The sequence below is a fragment of the Quercus lobata genome, chromosome 10 (assembly GCF_001633185.2).
Source record: "Quercus lobata isolate SW786 chromosome 10, ValleyOak3.0 Primary Assembly, whole genome shotgun sequence".
NCBI lineage: Eukaryota > Viridiplantae > Streptophyta > Magnoliopsida > Fagales > Fagaceae > Quercus > Quercus lobata.
The window spans coordinates 6792067-6813363 of NC_044913.1; the positions used below are offsets into that span (position 1 = coordinate 6792067).

General features: G+C 33.8%; 1 protein-coding gene across 1 annotated transcript; it reads left to right on the forward strand.

Moving 5' to 3' along the window:
* Positions 1 to 248: 248 nt before the first annotated feature.
* On the forward strand, positions 249 to 4024 carry LOC115964278 (50S ribosomal protein L19-1, chloroplastic-like). Its single transcript, XM_031083620.1, has 6 exons — positions 249 to 319; positions 1733 to 1789; positions 2199 to 2313; positions 2407 to 2553; positions 2658 to 2791; positions 3642 to 4024. Exons 1-6 carry the CDS (start codon positions 249 to 251, stop codon positions 3745 to 3747), a joined length of 630 nt encoding a protein of 209 aa, XP_030939480.1. The 3' UTR covers positions 3748 to 4024.
* Positions 4025 to 21297: the final 17273 nt, after the last annotated feature.

The following is a 21297-nucleotide window of genomic DNA, read 5'->3' on the forward strand; positions in this document are numbered from 1 at the left end:
CTTTATATGCTCCAAAGCAAGACCAAAGTTGCTTTTTCTCCAGGTAAATAATTTTATTTTTCTGTATATTCAAAATGAAATTATTCTATGCCTAGTCTTTTTATTTTTTCAACCAATGCAGATTTTGTTTTCCAAAAAAAAAAAACAATGCAATGTTTACGTGGGAGCATCCGATTGGTCCTGAGACAAAAAAAAAAACATATGCAGCTCAAACAACGTTGATTTGAAATCAATTCGCTTTTACTCAAATGGGTCTCTTTTTGGTGTACCCAAATTTGCTGGGAGTTCATATGGGTCTTCAAAAGTTTCCACATTTGGTGTATGTTTCTAAATTCTGACTCATTGTACTCTATTGCACTAGCATGCTTTTAGTTCTGTAATCTTGCTTTCTGTTTTTGGGTTTCAGTGTGCTAATTTAGTGGTTCAGGTTTAAGGTTGTAACTTATGTTACAAAATGAGATTGGTCATTGGACTAATGTTGTATATATTTCATGTTTAGTTGGTGAATGAAGGGGTTAATTGTAGTTATCTACCTGAACTATGAGGTCATTTGCATTGTGTGCCTTAAAGTTTAAATTTTTGCAATCAACACTGTTAGATTAGTTTGCAATTTCAACCCTTCCTTAAATAATTAGCATCAAAATTTACAAATTTTTTGATTAGGTAAGTGGTGGAGTGCACTAACATGGTTCAAAATTAACATATTAGTGCCCATTAAATTGCAATGTCTACCCCAATCAGCCCACTAATTTTAGATTGCGGGGTTGCGAATTAACCTCAACTTAGAAAATGTTGAATGCAGAAATTTGTAATTTATGGTGAACACTGCAAATCACCCCATAATTTAGAGTGGATAAAGTTTTACACTTTTATTAGTGTGTGTCAGTGACTAGGTTGTCATTGTAGCTTCCTTTACGTTGTTGGATGATTCAATCTACGCCAGTAGCTATAATGCCTTAACTGGTATTGGCGTTATTGTAGAGATTTAAATACATATCTTTGATTTGTTTTCAATTGATGACTTACAAAACATTTCCATGAATTTGTTGCAGAGCTACTTTCTCTTATTGTTAAATATTTTTGCAGAATTAGGTAGGTTCCAGTTAGTTTAATTGATAAAGCCTTTTATCGCTGAATAAGAGATTTTAGGTTTAAATCCCCACCTATACCAAACATAGATTTCAAATCTTGTCTTATCTATCAAAATACATGTATATTTTCATATAACTAAGAACTGTCCTGTATTTTTGTATGTGTTTCGTATTTGCCAATTTTGTTACACTATTGTGATTGAAAAGATGCTATATTGTCCAGGACCATGTATGACATATCTACATTTTGTTGAAGATAGACTTAGGTAGAGAATTTATGTAATTTTTTGCTTTACATCTTTGTTCCTTATATTTTAGTTTTTCTTATTGAGTCATAGTCATATATAAATGTTTATTTCCTCTAGATGGTGTGAGCTGCTCATGCTCACAAGACAATTGTTTCACATGAAATCTGGCTTTGGCCAAAATAGTAATTGTTAATCTTCTGAATCTGAGGTTGCTTTAACTAAAAGTTCTTATAAAAAAGGTTACTTTATTAAAACTGCTTCGTTTGTGGTATTATATAAGTGGGTGTCACCATTCTTTCCACTGGTGCAGTAATGAGGTCCAATGCATACTGTAGCTGAGATTAAGTGGTTGATTATTTGATTGAAATATGATGGCTCTTTGATGCAATATAGAGATGCTTCTGGCAAGTATGTCACTGTTGATGGATGCAAAAGTGACCAGGGTAAATTGTGATTTTGTTAATGTCATTCCCGAAGAGTGTCTTGTATTCACTAGTTTATTTTACTTTTACTCCACTTCTCTGACTTTAAAATCTTGAGATTTGATGCCATCAGAACTTTCACATTAGCTTTTCTGTTATATGGTTACCAATTTGAGAGAAAATGAGTTATTAGCCACTTATCCAGTAAGACCATGAATTATAAAAGTTCAGTTGGTCCATAATACTTCAATATTTTCATTGTGTAATACATTTGGAGCATAAACTCTAGAGAATTAATTATTAGTTCTTGTATTCTCTCAATCAAGACCTCATTGTATGATGCCTACAAAATTATTGTAGCAGATAAGAATTCGCTCCCAAGCAGTGCCACCGACACCATCTAATAATGGTTTACCATCTGTATCTGTGTTATGCAGAAGTTCTAGGGCTGGTTTGTTCCAATGGGCAGCTGCGCTACCTCGTTTTACCAGCAGGGGCATTACAACGTTTGGAAATCCTGTTGAATCAGTGTCTCAGGATTATTCTTCATCTGTCTCTGATCTGGCTCCCCGCATCAAATTTAAGAGGCTTGATAAAACTGCCAAGAACATAATGCAGGCTTGCATCTTTGCGCTGGTATTGTAGGAATCAATAATAACCTCTTCTCTTCCTCATGTTGTTAGTGGTTGGTATTACACTCTGCAGATATTAGATAAGGAAGATGTAGAGGAAGTGAGGATGAAGAGAGAAAAAACTGATATAAAGCCTGGTTATATTGTGCAACTCAAAGTGGTAAGACAAGTTCTTTTCAAGGGGATATTGTTTATGTTGTTATGTTGCTTTTGTGAAGGAAATTAAGTATTGATTCTGTTCAATATGATTGTTCATGTGGACAGGAAGTACCTGAGAACAAGCGACGCATTTCAATTCTGAAAGGCATTGTCATAGCAAGGCGTAATGCTGGTTTAAACAATACATTCAGAATTAGGAGACTTGTGGCTGGGGTTGGAGTTGAGTCTCTCTTCCTACTGTAAGTATTTTGGAGTTCCTGAAACTTCAATTTGCATTTGACTTGCTGCTTTAAACTGGAAAAGAAACTTTTGATGGCCTGGCAGAAGCAATCAGATACTACTCAACTCTCATTATAAAGGATTTGACAATAACATAACCTTCCAGAGAAACATGCCAATGAGCCATAGCTCAACTGGTACTTATCGTCAAATAAACGGACGTGAGAAAAAGACTGGTGGGGCTTATCTTTTGACAAATCTTACATGCAGTTCTGTTGCAACAGTATGAAATGGACTCACATGGGCTTGCTGTGGACAAAAATATACAAGGAAATTCCGTTTAGGTCAAAATTATAATTATTGTTTGGTTCTGATGCTTTGTGGACTCAGTATTAAAATTGCAAAAGACACTTGGCCCAGATGTTCATATTTTGAGGTTTTACTTGCTTCTATGTTTTCTTAGAAGAATCAAATAATTATTTGGTATACTTATACTGAGCAATATAACTGATTTTTTTTTTTTTTAATTTTTTTTCTTTCCTTTTTCTTTTGTTATTAATACCTATGTGAGGTGGGTTCCAATTAGCTCAATTGGTAAAGTCTCTGATGGTTGTATAAGAGATCTGGGGTTCAATCCCCGCCTACACCAAAAACTGATTGGTGTCTTGGTCTGATGATAAAGAGCAATCATCAGGAGCGGACGCCATAGGTTGAAACTCTCTAAAAAAAAAATACCTATGTGAGGTGTGTTCCCTTTTTTAGTAGTGAAGTTGTCACATGTCTGTGGTTGTTAGTGATCCTCATTGTTTGTTTTAAGTTGATAACTTGTGAATCTGCATAATGGCCAAAGGATTGGGTAATGCATGACAGGTATTCACCTAACATAAAGGAGATAAAGGTGCTGGATAAGAAGAAAGTAAGGAGGGCCAAGCTTTACTATCTCAGGGACAAAATGAACGCGCTTAAGAAGCAATAGAAGCTTGGTGACTAGTGGAAGATCAACAATTTTTTTGCAAAAAAAAAAAAAGTAATGGGGTTGGCTCCCAATGGCAAAAGATCTCTTTTAACTCTTTGTGATTTTGTTTTCTATTTTTGAGTCAGGCTTATTTTTTAGATCTCTCTAAAATGTTTAGGTGGGTGGAAGAGATGAGGATTCCAAAAGCGTTCTGGGAAATTTGCCAAATTTGTTATCTTTGAGATGTTCACAGCTTATGCTGAGGTTAAGAAATGTTACGAAAGTGATTGTTGGTTTATTTATTGTTACACAAGTAGATGTTCTTTAATAGGGACTCTGCATCTTTTTAATGCATGCAGTATTGCAGTATTTGTGTTTTCTATAACAAATATTAAATGGGCTTGTGTCATCTACTTGTTTCCGTTGGATCTGTTGTATTATTGGTGGATATTCATAGATATGATAATGGGGGAATAGCAAAAAATTGATCTGACATATGAGGTGATCATTCATTTAAGTTGTTCATTACGGTGGGGTTATATACAAGATTAGTGGGTTAGTGTCAAATTTTGGAAGTTGCCCTATGCACCAAACTTTGTCTTCTGTTAATGTCATTGAGAGCTGTGACCATAATATGCACCAAACCTTCAGTTTATGCAAAGGCATGTACAGGTTTGTTCTTTTCTGTGGCCAGAAAATAAAAGAGGTGTTAATAACTGCTCTTTTTTTCTTTTCTTTTTTCGAGGCCGTCAAATTTGTTCATTTTTTGTTTAATGTTTATCTAGGAGCCTAGTAAGTAGAAATGTGACCTATATTTTAATATGTTAAAAGATCCCTTGGGTAATGGGGATTATTAAAAAAATAAATTTGGTTGTCATAAATGCATCAAGATTAAACTAAATTATGTTTACTTAAATGAATCACCAACTTTGATTTGAATTCCATCCGAATGGTCAAAAGCTTTATAGTTCAATGGACGCTTATTAGTAATTCTAATGAAGATATCCAAGATTCAAATTCTCTCTCCCAATTATCAAATTATCATAATAAAATAAAATAAAATCTTGCATATACATGAGAGTTGTGAGTTGTATTTCAACTTTTAAAAATACGGGTCTCTATTCATATTGATCTCGTTTGGTATTACAATAATTATCTTTTGCACATGATTGCCTAAATGAGATACCACCCATTGGTAATTTTCTTAAGAGCTTTCCTCAACTCAAACATTTTTTTTTTTTTTTTGGAGAAATAAACGCACACACATACACAAGAGGGAGAAAAAGAGATTCTAACACAAAAACTAAATTTAAATTTTAAATTCGAAGAGTTTAGAATATATTATTTTGAATTTTAATATAAACAATGAATTGGCATAAATGTCCATATTTATTATTCAAAATGACTCCAAGGATACCCATTTTGAGAGAGAATGCTACTAATGGTAATCATAATTGGTCATTAATTGACTTAATTGGGTCTAAGTATAAAAATATAAAATACTTTTATTGTATCCCTATTGTGTCATTTCTCACCTTCAAAAAAATTTTATTAAATTTTATGAGAGGCTAGAGAAGCTGGACCTCTAGGCCTTATCCAAAGAGCTTGAGAAGCCTAGTAAGCCCACTCACCAATTATGCGGTGGGCCCCATGGTTTTCGAGGAGGAGTGGAGGGCCAAGTATCCCACCTGAAGAAGGAAGCCCGTGTAAAGAAAGGACTCATGCAAGATTGGTAGTCACCCTCCTAGGAAGACAGCTCACGGTCCACGCCAATGACAAAGGAGGACTTTCCTGAAAAGCATCCATCAGCTCTACATTGAATACATTGCATCAACCATGCCAACTGCATTAATGGTTAAATGACACCTAAATAGTGTAAAGACAACCTATATCCCGCCTAGCATGACCTGCAAAGGAAGGATGAGACAAGTATTCTGGAGAAGGGCCAGTAAACCCCCACATGGAAAGGCAAGATGAGAGTTGAAACACTATAAAAGGGAAGGAAACTCTCATGATTAAGGGTTGGAATCTAGAAAAATACCCATTAGAACAACTATTCCCACTGTAATAGTGTAGAAAGGTTTCCTTGGCCACACCAAGGAACATAAATTAAACTTGAATTACTTAGAAAATATTCTTTGTTTAAAGATCTTTATTTCTTTTTCTACTTTGTCAAAGAGCTATAATTTGGGAGCAACACCATTGGTCCGAAAACCCATCTCTAAAAATTAATTGTTGTGGGCCTTAGCCAAAGTCCAACCCATCTTCGCAAGGCCTTTGGTCTCTTTTCCTTTTAGCTCATACAAATTGTTTTTAGACAAAACTTTTCATTAATTTAGTTACAAAACAAGTTTGTTCAAGACACTTTATTATTGTAAGGGCACATTTGGTGTATGTTTGGCAAAAATTAAAAAGTTGACTTATTTTACTATTCAGCTTATTTTGTATACTATTTATGGGCCCACTACACTTTTTGATACTATTCATGAGTTTTATTGTATTATTTCAACTAATTTTTACCTTTATCTACAGTATTTTTAACAAAAAAAATTCATTTTTAGCAAAATAAGCGGATCCTAAACAGACCCTTGGTATACTAAATAAGGATTATGACAAGAATAGTAATTTTTATTACTAGAAATAAAATGTGTTATAACTTGTAATGGAATAAGTAAACATATCCATAAATTTAATTGTGAGTTATAACATTAAAGTAACCTCAAGATAAAGGCATACCACAACACCATTCAAAAGTCATGATAATTTTTTTCTCTCCCTTGTGTGTGTGTGTGTGTGTTTGTTTCTCAAAAAAAAAAAAAAAAAAAAGTAATTGTCACACATTGCTTAAGAGAGCGTGTTATGTAATGTATAACTTGTCCCCATCTTCTCTTAAAAGTTACCATAGCTTTTAAGTTAAGTTATAGTATGTCTTTGTGTTAGAGCATCCACATTGCTTAAGAGAGCGTGTTATGTAAAATATAACTTGTCCACATCTTCTCTTAAAAGTTATCATGGCTTTTAAATTGAGTTATAGTGTGCCTTTGTGTTAGAGCATCTACATTGGTGGAGCCATAAATTTAGCAATATGGCTCCACAAAAAGCTAATTTATCTATTTTACCTTCTCACTTTACAATACACCCAACATCAATGAATCTATATTTTTAGCTATTTGATTAAAATAATGTAAAAAAAACTCATTAAAATAATTTAAAATTTTTTCACAAAAATTTTTCAACTAGCCACAACCACCTCCACCACCACTCTACTAGCAACAACCTCAACCACAGCCCAAGGTAAGGAATAAAAAAAAAAAACCACCACCCTACACAGCCATAACCACCAAAACTACAGCAACCACAACCACAGCTACCAAACCACCATTTCAACCACAACCCACAATTACAACCAAACCAACAAAATAACCAAACCACCACCACAACCACCATCATTATCACCACAGCCACCAAACCCACAAAAGAAAAAAAAAATCAAACACCAAACCACCAAATCCATAGCCACCAAAACACCACCACAACCACCATCACCACCACCACAGCCACCAAACCCACAAAAAGACCCAAATATAGATCGGTAAACACACACACACCCAAATTGGCGATCTCAATGAACCCACCACAAACCTACACCGGACCACCACCACGAACCCACATTGGCAATCTTAACGAACCTAGGTGACATCACGAAGAGAAGGCAGGCTTCGTTCAGTTGAGAGGGAGATAGGGGTGGCGCTAGAGAGAAAGAGAAGTTAAGAAGAATTGAGAGAAGCCAGAGAGAGAAAGAGAGAAAAAATAAATAAAAAAGAGAGAGACTGAATATATATATATATATATATATATATTTATAGGAAGGGGACGCACTGTTGATGGAAAAAGACGGAAGCACAGTAATATTGTAAAGAAAATAATGGAAGTAACTTGAAAGTAAATAGCTTGAATGTAAGAACAATAATAAGGCAGTAGAACCAGCCAAGCAGTATATATCAAAATATTTCAAAGTAAATAAGAACAATAGTTCAAAATAAATGAAAGCAATTTAGAACCGTCTGGTATGGCGGTAATCCGTCCAAGGTGGCGGTAGCAACAAGTAAAATAATGAACATAAAACTGAAAATACTTGTTATTGAAAGTAGAATAAACACTTACAGTAGTAGTAGTGAATACAAGATCTCAACAGTTATAGGTTAACAGTTACAAAACTTGAACTAGTCCTAGTTACAAGGTTTGTAGAATTACAAAGTTTGTAGTGAACAAGAGTGAACAAGGTAGTAGTAGTAGCAAGGTGGGTTCTCTCTCTAAGAAGGCTAGTTCTAAGGGAAGAGAAATCAGAACTAAAACTTGACTTGAGGACCCTTAAACATAAGGGACAACCCCCCTTAAATAGGCAAAATTCGGAGTGAACAGTGTCATGAACAGTGACAGTGAATAGTAACAGGTGAATAGTGATTGAATAGTAAAATAGATTTTCTCTTCTTTTTTGACCTAAGATTGTGGGGAATCCACAAGATTATGGGAATCCTCCTTAAAGATCAGCAATAGGCCTATAAGTGTAGGGACAATGCCTCATTATTAGTGTCCTTTAGAGGCAAAAGAAACCAATAAGAAAGAAACCAACAAAGGTGACATTTTTTGTTGGCATAAATGAAGACTTTGTCAGGGTATCTTCTCATCTCTACCATCATGGCTTGTGGCTTTTCAGACTCATTTTGAATATTGTAATAGTTTTGGCCATTGTGCAGGCTAGACAAATAAGGGAATCAAAATCTTTCGCAGAATCCGAAGTATCATGAATCAGTTCCGAATTTTTCGCAACATATTTGTGAAGGACAATAAAACATTTTGGCTTTTGTGCAAGCCAGACAAATAAAGTAGCATCAGTCTTGCAATAGTAGTAACCTCAGGAATAAACTCATCAATCAATGGAAGTAGCATCCGATGGGTAGTCATCATAAGGTTCCCATGGAGGATCATCATTACATTCATGCTCATGATAGAGAACATATTGGTTACAAAATCCACAGTATAGAAGTGGCTCAAACTCTGGAGTTTTTCCTGGAGTGAGAAAACTTCTTGGATTACAATGATCTGCTATCCGCAAATGAGGAATGGCATTAGCATAAGGTCTAGGACCAAAAACAGAAATTCTATCTGAATTCCCCATAAAGTGATAGTTCTTCCATAAATTCTGAGCAACCTCACGAATTTGATTGTTAAAATAATCACTCCAGCAATCTGCGAGAGCCCAAGGATTTTTGAAGGATAAATAAGAGTATCCTTCATACCATTGCCCTTGGTGCGTGTATCCATTAATGAGAATGAGATGTTTTGAAGGCTGGACATTCATCCAGTTATCTCTTTCCCATTGAGGCAAAGTGCTCCAGCATCTGATCGAAACAAAAGGACTTACAAATTTTTTAATAGCAGTCTGAATGATTTGTGGGAGCTGGCTGGTTTGGTCATGGCTTGTTAGTCTTATGAGCCTAATAAAGCCATACTCAAACATTTGGGAGAGCAAGTTAGGACTCCTCTTAACATCATCTGAACCATCATCATAATTGACTAGAAGGCCGGGAAACGGGTGTTTCTTTTCATACTCTGAAACTACTCCCAAAGTGTTCTTTCCAATCAGCTTGTTGAAGAATATCACTAACATCATCTGAATTAGCAGGATCAGGAATAACTGTTGTAACAAGTATCTTGAAATGTTCGAACCATAAGTCAGAAGACTTAAACATAGCCTTGCTTTCCAGAATACGAGATTGTATATCTGTTGGCAAGTTGGCAACAGCACTTTTCAACAAAGATTGGGTCTTAAGACTCAATCTTGCGTAATCAGTGCCCATAATAGTCTTTTTATCCATTGAATGGATGTCCTCTTTGCCAAAGAGTTGACTAGTATTGGATTCATCTGTGATGTATAGGTGGTTAACAGGATGGCTTCCAAAAGCCTCATTTTTTGGAACAATGTCAGTTTTTGAAGCAAAGTTATTTTCTAAAACAAGATCATTTTCTGAAATAGGGTTAACTAGGTGGCTCACATAAGCTTCATTTTGCGCAATGAGGTTAACAAGATGGATTTCAAGGTTTCTGAGAGTTTTTTGGAAAAGATCATGGTGGTTTCTAATAAAAGCAAATTGAAGACTATCAAGGATGAATTTAATAGAATTTGGTAATTCTGAACAGGTTCCATTGTGGAATTGTAAATTTCTTGACAAAACTTCTTGTAAAGCAGTTAACATATCACCATTGGAATATGTCACCGTTGCCGGGACATCTCCTTGAAGGGATGTTGATCCACTGGGTTTTACCCTAGAAGATGCGCCTTCATGCATTTTAAAAGGTTGTCCCGCTGGGAACCCTTTGTTTTGAGAATAGTCTTGTGCAGGAGCTTTTCCCTTGTTTTTCTTTTCCATAATAATCCACTTACTAGTGGTATAAATATGAATATTATTATTATCCCACTTATAAGTGGTATTTATCCACGCATCATTGTCTGATTCCTGCAAAGAATCATTGATAATGTTAGGATAATTGATAGTATTTAACATTTTCGTACTATGAAAATTACCTTTAAAATTATCAGTGAAATATTGGTGAGAACTCATCACTAGTTCTTGAATAAGTTCATTCATGGGAGAATCTTTCTTATAAGATAGATTATCAATATCAATTTCAAACTTTGAAGCAAATTTGAATTTTACTTTCTGTCCAAATGGATCAGTAGTAATTCCATCATGTTCAACAAGAAAGGGATACAAAGCATTAATAAATGGCAAACCAAGAATCACTTTATCAGTCATATTTTTGACAAGAATAGAAGGAATCTTGAAACAAACATTATCATGGCACACATGAGCATTATTCAATTCATACTTAATTTTCATTTGAGAACCATTAGCAGAGACCAATCTTTCAGTAGATTTTTCAAAATATTTTGAAAGAATTAATCCTTCTTGGATACAGTTCATATCTGCACCAGAATCAATCATAGCAATAATAGTGAAATGATAATCAGGAGAAACAACAATTTTAACTTTTGTAAACCATTTTGGAGGAAGTATTTTATTAACAAAAGCAAGTTGAGGATTAGTGAAAGTATCAGGAGTACCTTTATCAGAAAGAAGAGCCTGTTGACTGGATTCATCTCCATCATTGTGCTCATTTTGTTTATTTTGTTCATTACCGGATTTATTAAGATCTTTATCAATTTTTAACATTATCAATTCTTGTTTGAGATTATTGTTATCACTTTTCATGCTTTTAAATTCATGTTTTAATTCATTTATCTCTTGTTTAACAATATGAATTTCATGTTGGAGATCATTAACAGTTAGTTCTTTAGATTTCTTTTTATTAAATCTCTCCAAAGTTTCTTCAAAGCTTATAGTTGATTTTGGTTTTTTACCAATTTCATCTTTTATCAAATTTTTCTTAAATTTATCCAAATATTCTTTTTGGAGTTCAGGGTTTTGAATTTGATTTATCAATTGAATTATTAATTTTTCATCTTCTTCACTCTTGGTGAAAGTATTAACAGTTTTAACAACATTGCAACAAGAATCTCTACAACCAAGTTTAATATTAGGAGAATCAGAGGAATCATCAGCAGATTGATAGCAAGAATCAGATGAAGAAGAAAAATCATCTTTCAAAGAATCAGACAAGTTGTTTGATTCAAAGATTTTGAATAATTCTTCTTGCACATTATCATCAATGTTTAACATGTTGAACATGTTTTTCAATTTACCTGGTTTTTCTTTACAGTCTTTACTAAAGTGTCCAGGCTTACCACAGTTAAAACATTTACCTTTACCTGATCTTTGTTTAACATGTTTTTTAGAAACATTTTTCTTCTTAGCATAGAAATCATTAGGTTTAACAAAGTTATTTCTGTATTTTTTATATTTTTTATGGCTTTTATAATGTTTTTTACTTTTTTGCCTAGAAGGAGCAATAGGAGGCAAACCATATTGTTCATAAAAATTTCTCATTTCATATTTAGCTTTTCTTTTATTCTTTAATTGGTGTTTCAACAATTTTTCATCATTACACATATTGATACCAAGTTTTTTAATAGTACTGAAAATATCACCATAGGTTAAATTATCATAATCAATAGCATCATTTTTACCCATTAATTCTTGTTTTACCTTATGAGCAAAGATAGGAGGCAGACCGTCAATAAACTTTTCTTTCCAATAAGGCTTATGACAATCTTTTCGGAGCATCACTCTGGAAGTAAAAACATCTTGATACTAGGGATGGCAATTTAAATCCGATCAGCGGATACCCGATCCGGTCTGACCCTAATGGGCCGGATTTTACCCGGTCTGATAAAGAATAGGGTCGGATATGGGTTTTTTTTTTAAAAACCCGAAGCGGGTCCTGGTCGGGTTCGAGTTTTTATTTAAAAACCCGAAACCCGACCCGTTTATGGCCCGGTTACCCTAAAATTACAAAAAAACCCCCCTTATATATATAGCTGTAATGAAAACCCTATTTCCCATTTTCCCTAACCCAGCCGCCTCTCATAATCTGATCTAATTTCCGTTCCATGCCCTCAGCCTCACGCCCCAGCCTCACATCTCCAGCTCACTATCTCATTCACTCAATCACTCTGTCTCAGCTCTCTCACTCACTGTCTCACACGGCCACAAGCCCACAAGCAGTCAAGCACAGGCAGTCCGTCGCCGATCTCACACTGTCGCCACACTATCACAAGCCTACAGCTCTGTACTCTCTCAAGTCTCAACTCCGTTTGGCCTCACTGTCGCCGATCTCACTGTCGCACAGCCCTCTTTAGTCTTCCCCTCTCATCTTCCTCGCCCATGGCCTCACGGCCTCGCTCCACCTCGATCTCCTTTTTCTTTTTCTTTTTCTGGGTTCAGTTCATCTCAAATTCTCAATATGAGTTTATGTTTGTGATTGTGATTTTGAAAGGGAAAATCATAGATCCAAAATTTGTGTTTAGGATTTCTGTGTTTATGTTTGTGATCGTGTTTGGATTTGTGTTTGTGTTTGTGATTTTGGGCCGGAAAATCATAGATCGAAGTTTGTGTTTCTGATTTTGGGCTTGGCTGGGCATGAGGGACGGGGCCCGTGGAGGCCTAACGGGGCGGGTTTGGGGTAAAGAAAAAAACCCGTTTAATAAACGGGCCGGGTTCGAATTTCTGAGACAGACCCGCGGGTCGGGTCCGGATATGGAAAAACTCGGCCCGAACCCGACCCGTTGTCATTCCTACTTGATACCATCTATAATCGGACATAGTTGGACAACTCAAATTATTCAAATAATCAGAAACACAAGATGAAATATTGGATGGAGTACCAACAAAATGTTTGAGAATAGTATAGATCAAGGTATTAACACCATCAGGAATACCACGACCAATACCTTCATAAAAAATGGGCAAACCTTCATCATTCTTTTTAACAACATGTTTAATAGACTCTCTGGATTCTTCAGTGATGTATGAATCCCACCATCCACGAAGAGTACCAGAAAAACCAGTAACAAGCAGATTAACAATTTCAGGTTGATCAAGATCATGATTATTTTGATAAGCAATACCAACCATAGACATGTGACTCATTTTATTGATGATTTCTTGTTCAGACAAACCATCAATATTCCATTCATAAAGCTTATCAACAGAAACAGAAAACTGTGTTTGAAAAGATCTCTCTTCAAACCGCATATCAGGAGGAGTGGGTTTTGAATACCAGTTTTTAGTAAAAGACATGGGTTTGGAGTTTCCAACAAATCTTTTAATTTCTGGGAAATCATCATCAAAGATCCTTTTTGCAAGAACAGACGAAACAGAACAAACAGTATCAGAATCTGTATTTTCTTCAGAAACAATTTCTTTTTTGGAAATAGTTCGAGCAGTTGGAGTACTTGTAAAAGTACCCTCAGTTTTAACTTTTAAATCAGAAAGCATTTTTTCAACAATTTCAAGAGTCTTGAACTGAGAAGTTTTAAACACAACTTTTTCTCTTTGACTGGGTAAATCAATCAAAGGTTTCTCAGTTTTAACAGAAACAGATTTTTCAGAAACAGGTTTTTCAACAATTTTTTCTTCAATACGGTTAAGCTGTTGACCAATAATATGTAAAGATTGATTAGTAAAATTGTTTTGTTCAATAAGACTAACAATGGGAGTTTGATCATCAGCAATTTTGAAAGGGGAGGCTTCACTTCTTCTTTTGTCACTTCATCTTTCTTAGTAGTTATCAAAATTGAGTCAAGAGGAGGATGACTAGACCTAATAAAGGTTTTATCAATTTTAACAAAATTTGATTTCTTTATCACATTTAAATGTTATTTTGAAACCTCATCTTCTAAAACATAATGGTTTTCAAGAAAAAAAAAAAAATTCAATTGATTCATCATTTCCAACCATTTTCCTTTAACACGGTCTTTTTCAGACTGAGCAAAATTATTTTGGAAATATTTTCTTTTGGTTATGTTTTTTGAAAGCATAAACTCATTGTACAGAGAATCCCAATCAATTTCAAAATCATCATTTAAAACAGTCAAAACTCTTAATTGATTTTGGTAAACAGAGGGATTTTCAATAAGGGGAGAATCAAAATCAGATGGAGTAACAGAAACAGAGTCTTCCTCATCTTCATTAGCAGTTCTACTGAATGAAGTTTCAGGTTTAGTAGAATAGTAAACAGAGCTAACTTGAGACTTATCACTTGAAATACCTTTTAGCTTTAAATCAGAGGATATTTCCAAATTCTTTTTCAAAAAATCATTGATCTCTCGATCTCTTTTTGAAATACTTTCAGATCCAGCAAAGGAATGTCTTCCTTCGTTGATCCTCAAAGGTGGATTGTTTTGAAAACTTATTTTAACAGTACCATCAAGATATTGTTGAATATGAGTAAGATCAAGTTCATCAAAAATAGGTTTAGCAGGAGGGGTTTCTTGTTCCAACAACCAATCATTAGGAAGTTTAACATCTTGCCATTGAATCATTTTTGGAACTTGAATTTTAGCATCAGGAGTTGAACATTGAATTAACATGATTTTACCTGAAGGTTCTCTAGGAATCATAGCACAAGGATTCATTTGAGTTCCCATTAGTTTATAATAAATGCGATAGATCAAAGCAAAAAGCTTACTACCCTCTTCCATGTGATAACCAGATGAAGCAATATTCAATGTCAAAGCTTTAACAATATTAGGATCATCCAAAGCAAGAGTAAAATCAGGATAACAATTAAAATAAACAGGACCATCATACATAGAAGCAGTATTCATACCAATGCTATCTTTGAAAATTTTAAATCTAGCATCTCTTAAACACATGAGAACAGAAGCATTAATACCCTTTCGGGTGAGTGGTTTAATAGCAACTTGAACCATACCAATATGCAAATAACTGAATTTTTTAGCAGCAAGGAAGTCATTAATTTTCTTTTTAGTGAACAAACAACATTTTTCATCAACTCTCAAAATAGAGAAAATTTGTTCAACAGTTCTAGTTTTGTAAGCAGAATGAAAAGCACTTTCAACAAAACTAGTTTTATAAATAGTTTTAGTATCAACTTTAGGAATAGTCCATTTACGAAAATCAGGGATTAACTCATTATCATCAATAGTCTGATCTTCTTCATTTACAATATCAGGAGGACAACTAATCCTGGAGCTGATAGAGGATTTGGATCTCCACAACTTATCCATACTATCCTAGGTTCAACACTCAGTTATCATGTTTTTCTCACAACCGTTGCATTTCCTAACACATACCCTAACCAACCTTATACCTCTCATACCCTACATGCTCTCTCTTGGCTCAAACGAGTCTTACAGCTAGGTTCTAAGACTTCACTTTACGACTAGGGTAGTGCCAACGACGATAAGAAGGGAACACAACAACGGAATATTAAGCGTTCGGGTAGACACTGACAAGAGACAAAGAACACAACAACACTACCACCGGCCAGAAAAGAGTGGCTCTGATACCATAAAGGGGGAAGGGGACGCACTGTTGATACCATAAAGGGGGAAGGGGATGCACTGCTGATGGAAAGAGACGGAAGCACAGTAATATTGTAATAAGAAAGAAACCAACAAAGGTGACATTTTTTGTTGGCATAAATGAAGCCTTTGTCAGGGCATCTTCTCATCTCTACCATCATGGCTTGTGGCTTTTCAGACTCATTTTGAATATTGTAATAGTTTTGGCCGTTGTGCAGGCTAGACAAATAGTGGAATCAAAATCTTCCGCAGAATCCGGAGTATCATGAATCAATTCCGGATTTTCCGCAACATATTTGTGAAGGACAATAAAACATTTTGGCTTTTGTGCAAGCCAGACATTCCTTCAAAATATTTTGAAAAATCTACTGAAAGATTAGTCTCTGCTAATGGTTCTCAAATGAAAATTAAGTATGAATTGAATAATGCTCATGTGTGCCATGATAATGTTTGCTTCAAGATTCATTATGTTCTTGTCAAAAATATGACTGATAAAGTGATTCTTGGTCTGCCATTTATTAATGCTTTGTATCCCTTTCTTGTTGAACATGATGGAATTACTACTGATCCATTTGGACAGAAAGTAAAATTCAAATTTGCTTCAAAGTTTGAAATTGATATTAATAATCTATCTTATAAGAAAAATTCTCCCATGAATGAACTTATTCAAGAACTAGTGATGAGTTCTCACCAATATTTCACTGATGATTTTAAAGGTAATTTTCATAGTACCAAAATGTTAAATACTATCCATTATCCTAACATTATCAATGATTCTTTGTAGGAATCAGACAATGATGCGTGGATAAATACCACTAATAAGTGGGATATATATATATATATATATATATGTTACCTTTCCACAAATCATTTTGCTTTGGCTCCACTAATGCTCTTAGAGCATCCACAGCAATGGAGTTATTTTTTTAGCTATTTGGCATCACAAAAAGTTACTTTATCTATTATACCTACTCATTTTACCAAACATCTAGCAATAGTGGATCTATTTTAGCTTTCAACACAATAAAATAATATAAACATCACAATAAAATAATACATTCCACTAAAAAAAACACCACAAACCAATCAATGCATAATCTACAGCCACTGCCAACCAAGAACAACCACCCTAAAAAACCTTTCAACCAGCCACATCCACCTCCACCAACAACAACCTCTATGTGACAACCACAACCCACGACAAGAAAAAAATAAAATAAAATCAAACCACCACTAAACCCAGAACAGATTGGTGATGAAGTTGAAAATCCACATGAAGATGAATATCGGCGACAAACCACGACACCACCAACCTTGTCAGACTTGCTCCTCCTCACCAAACGGTCATGACCCGAATTCGAAATTTCGTCTTTCAATTCGTCTGTGTCAGTTTCGGGTTCTGGAGTGGCCGAGTCGGACTGGTACAGAGCCGATAGTTTAAGAGTTTGAGAGTTTGATGATCTGAGGAGAGAGGGTGAGAATGAGAGTACAATGGGCAGAATGAGCAAAAAGAAAAAGAATAAAAAAAATATTATTTTAATAGAGGTAGAAATTAAAATAATATTTCTAACTTTTAGCTTCACCTTCCGTATGAAGCCAAAAGTAGTTTCGTATGGAAGCCTAAAGCTAAAAAATTTTAGCTTTACATACACTACTGTGAGAGCATTTTTTGTGTTTTGGTGAAGCTAAAATAACTATATGGCTATTTAGCTTCACTGTTGATAGTGCTCTTAGAACCTCTTTCCCTCTCCCTTGTGTATGTGTATTTGTATTTGTATTTGTATTTGTTTCTCAAAAATAAAAGAATAGGTAATTGTCCCACATTGCTTAAAAAAGTATGTCGCATGTTGTATAACTTGCTCCATTTTCACTTAAAATGTATCATGGCTTTTGAGTGAAGTTGTGGTGTGTTTTTGTGTTAGAACTCATTTTCCTCTTCCTTGTGTGTGTGTTTATTTCTCAAAATAAAAAAATAACCTCAAGATTTATTTTAGGAAATATCTTATTCATACAAATTATATTTCCTTAAAAATAATAATATTTTAAATTTGAGAGAAAGATAACTTATTTTTTTATGATTTTTTATTTTTATAATTTTTATGTGTATATGGAAAGTTTATTTTTGGAAATATATTAATTTTAGAAATTATTACACCTACTAAAGAAAAGAATAACTATTATACAATCTTTTTAAAGAAGAATGATTATTTCTCATTTTAAAGAATAATTATTCATAAGAAATGACTATACCATCCATAAAAGCATAATCAAACTAAAAAACAGCTCAATCATAGAAATAACTTTTATATTACTATAGCTATTATATACCTATTACAGTTTATCAAACATACTCTCTAAGTTATAACTTACCAAACACTCTAATTTTAAAACTCTATTCAATAATCCAGGGTAGGCCTAAGGCTCCACAACCAAAAAAAAAAAAAAAAAATTCTCTACTTAAAAAAATGCCCCATCTCCCTCTATAAAAGGCCCAAAAGTTTTTAAAAATATAACATTTTTTAAATAATTAGTAATTTTTTTACGAGTAATGCTAAAAATACTATAGGTTTAATTGACATGTCACCAATCACAAAAAAAATAATGCAAACACAAATAAATTAAGTTGGTGAAATTCATCAATTACAATCATTATCACATTATACTGTGAACATTTTGTAACATCTTTAGTATTTTTCTTTTTCATTTCTAACAAGGCTTCCAAAATAAGAGATCAATAAAAATTTAAACCAATTGAAACCCTAAAATGTTTCAAAAAAAATGCTACAAATGTGATAAATCATCAATGATGACTAATCTCCTCTAATAGTTTGAGAGCTTAATTTTTGTAAACTAATCTCCTACTAAGCCACATACCAAATAATATCTATCTATCTCTTTCTCTTAAAAAGAATATACAAAATGAAAATTTAGATTATAACTTTACTTAACTATGCACAGTAATATATTCAAGTTAAAGTAAGTTTCTTTTTTAAAAGATTAATATTTTTTTAGTTCTTTTTGTTTAAATTTATGGTTCAACAATGATATTCAATCTTCTATATAAAATTAACCTTAATTTAGTTGGTATTATTCATCAATTTTTGTATTTACATCAAATTAGTATTATATAATTTTATTTAATTAATATTTATATATAAAAAAAACCTCATATAAAATTTTCGCTTTTTTAAGTCTCAAATTTTGTCGGCCCCTGCAGTAATCTTACGCAGACTTCAACTTTAGCAATCTCAAATGGAATTCAACTTTCATATTAAGACTCTTTTATTATATAACCTTTGGCTGCCATTTGTAGCAAATTGACATGTTATTCTTGTGGCTTAAAATTTAATCTTATCGTGTTCAATGTTTGACCATGAATTCTCATTCGAGTCTTATTCGTCTTTGTAACAAGTTGGAACACGAATGACGAATCGTGTCCATTTATGGAATCAAGTGGACTCTAAAGTCCGTAAAGAACCTTGATTGACAAATTGAACCCTTCTCCGTCTTTCCAAAAGGAGAATTACATTTTACTACTCTAAACTATACCTTATATTACATTTTGTACCTTAAATTATTCAAATGCATATTTTACATCTTAAACTTTAACTTTTGTAACACTTTGCACCTCAAAGTTAGCTTTACTAATATTATATTAGATGAAAATTGAAAGCACATAACTTGTACATTATTTTTACACAGTTTAAAGACAAAAATACCCTCTCCTCAATCAATTAAAAACAAAAGCTCTCTCACGTGTTGCATCTCCTCCTCTCTCATATCAAAAATCTGTTGCAGCACCTAATACAACAATGGCGGATGCAGTAACTGCAGCCAGCTACAGCTCGTTCTGTGCTAAGGAAGTGAACAAGGGGGTATCTACAGATTCTACACCCCTTTCTCTCTCTCAGAGAAACCCACCTCTCTCTCTCTCTCTCTCTCTCTCTCTCTCTCTCTCTCTCAGTGTCTCTGTCCTCTCAGCAAAACTATGGCGATTTTTCAGGACAGCCCACTAAGTTAGTTGGCGATTTTTTCCTTCTTTGGTTTTTCATGCTGGGTTTCTATTTTTAAGGTTTGGTTGGTTTTCACTCTTCAAATTGGTTTTATACCCTGTGAAAATTTTAATTTTGCTGAAATAGTAGTCACAAAATACAAAAGGTAAAAAAAAAGAGGGACAGAGAGAAAAGCAAAGAGCCATTAAAAGGAACAAAATTACAAAGCCTCTTCTAAATTTGTTATGCTGTGTCTAGTACTAGTGCATGCACATCTGATCATGACTGGTGAGAGTTTCTTTGCATGTCGGTGTGTACGTCCTTTAATGCCATACCTTTTCTCACTCATAAAATGTTGCATCACCTGGAACCTGTGAGAGGAGAAGAGAAGCTGTTGGACACGCACATGTGAGGGCTAGATTTTTTATTTCGGGATAGACAGATTTTTTTATTTCGGGAAGATGATATGCTAGAGAGCTTTTGTTTTTAATTTATTGGGCAGAGGGTGTTTTTATTTTTAAATTATGTGCCACCTAAGTAAAAATCATATGCAAGTCATATGCTATCAATTATAAAATTAACTTTGAAGGTGCAAAGCACAACAAATATCAAAATTTAGGGTGTAAAATTTACATTTGAATAGTTTAAAATGTAAAATGTAATTTAGAATATAGTTTAAAGTGTTAAAATGTAAATTCTTCTCTTTCCAAGAGCATTAACGTAAAAAGTTTATCCTTCACAAAAGTCACAAACGAGCAGCAACAACCCAAAAAAAAAAAAATAGTCAGCTTTTTTAAATGTATCTTAGGGAGATTATACCAGACAGAATAAACCTGGTTACGTTTTCATTATGTAAAGCGTGCGTAAAGTATTATGCAAAAGTGTAAAAGTCCCTATCATTTAAACCCAAATTTAATAAAGTTATTCTATGTCCCTAAAATATTAAACTTATCAGCTGCCCATATGAATTGTTGATTAGACATGCGTGCAAAAAATATTCCGAGTGGAAGAGGAATCTACCAAATTAAACAATCATTAAAAATATGTATATGCATTTTTTTTTTTAATAATAAGAAATGCCTTTTAAGAAGGTTGAAATTGTCCACAAAACGAATCCGAAAGGCCATGAATGGATATTATAAATGAGGTCAAACATTGTTGTACAATTCAGAATGGCATGCGTGACCTATATTTGCATGGATGGCTTTGTGAAAACAATGCATTGCAATAATTTTCTGATTGGTAGAAACTCCAATTTGCATACAAATCCAACTCTTCTCTGCCTATAAAATAGAAGCCAATTCATGGCTAATAGGCAGTTTAGCATGGTAGATTATCATACTTGAAACCAAAAGCTCTCTTTCTTTCTAATTTTGGACAAAGAAATTAAACTTATGTCCAAGCAATTCCTTTTGTGGACAAAACTTTGACAGTGATTGAATATTTTATTCGAAGGGAAGTCGTTTTCAAAATGCATACCATTTGTCCAATTGCAAAAGTAAACCACCTGCCTCTTGCAAGAAAATAAGTATGTCATTTTCTCTGGCTTATTATTATAATATATATATA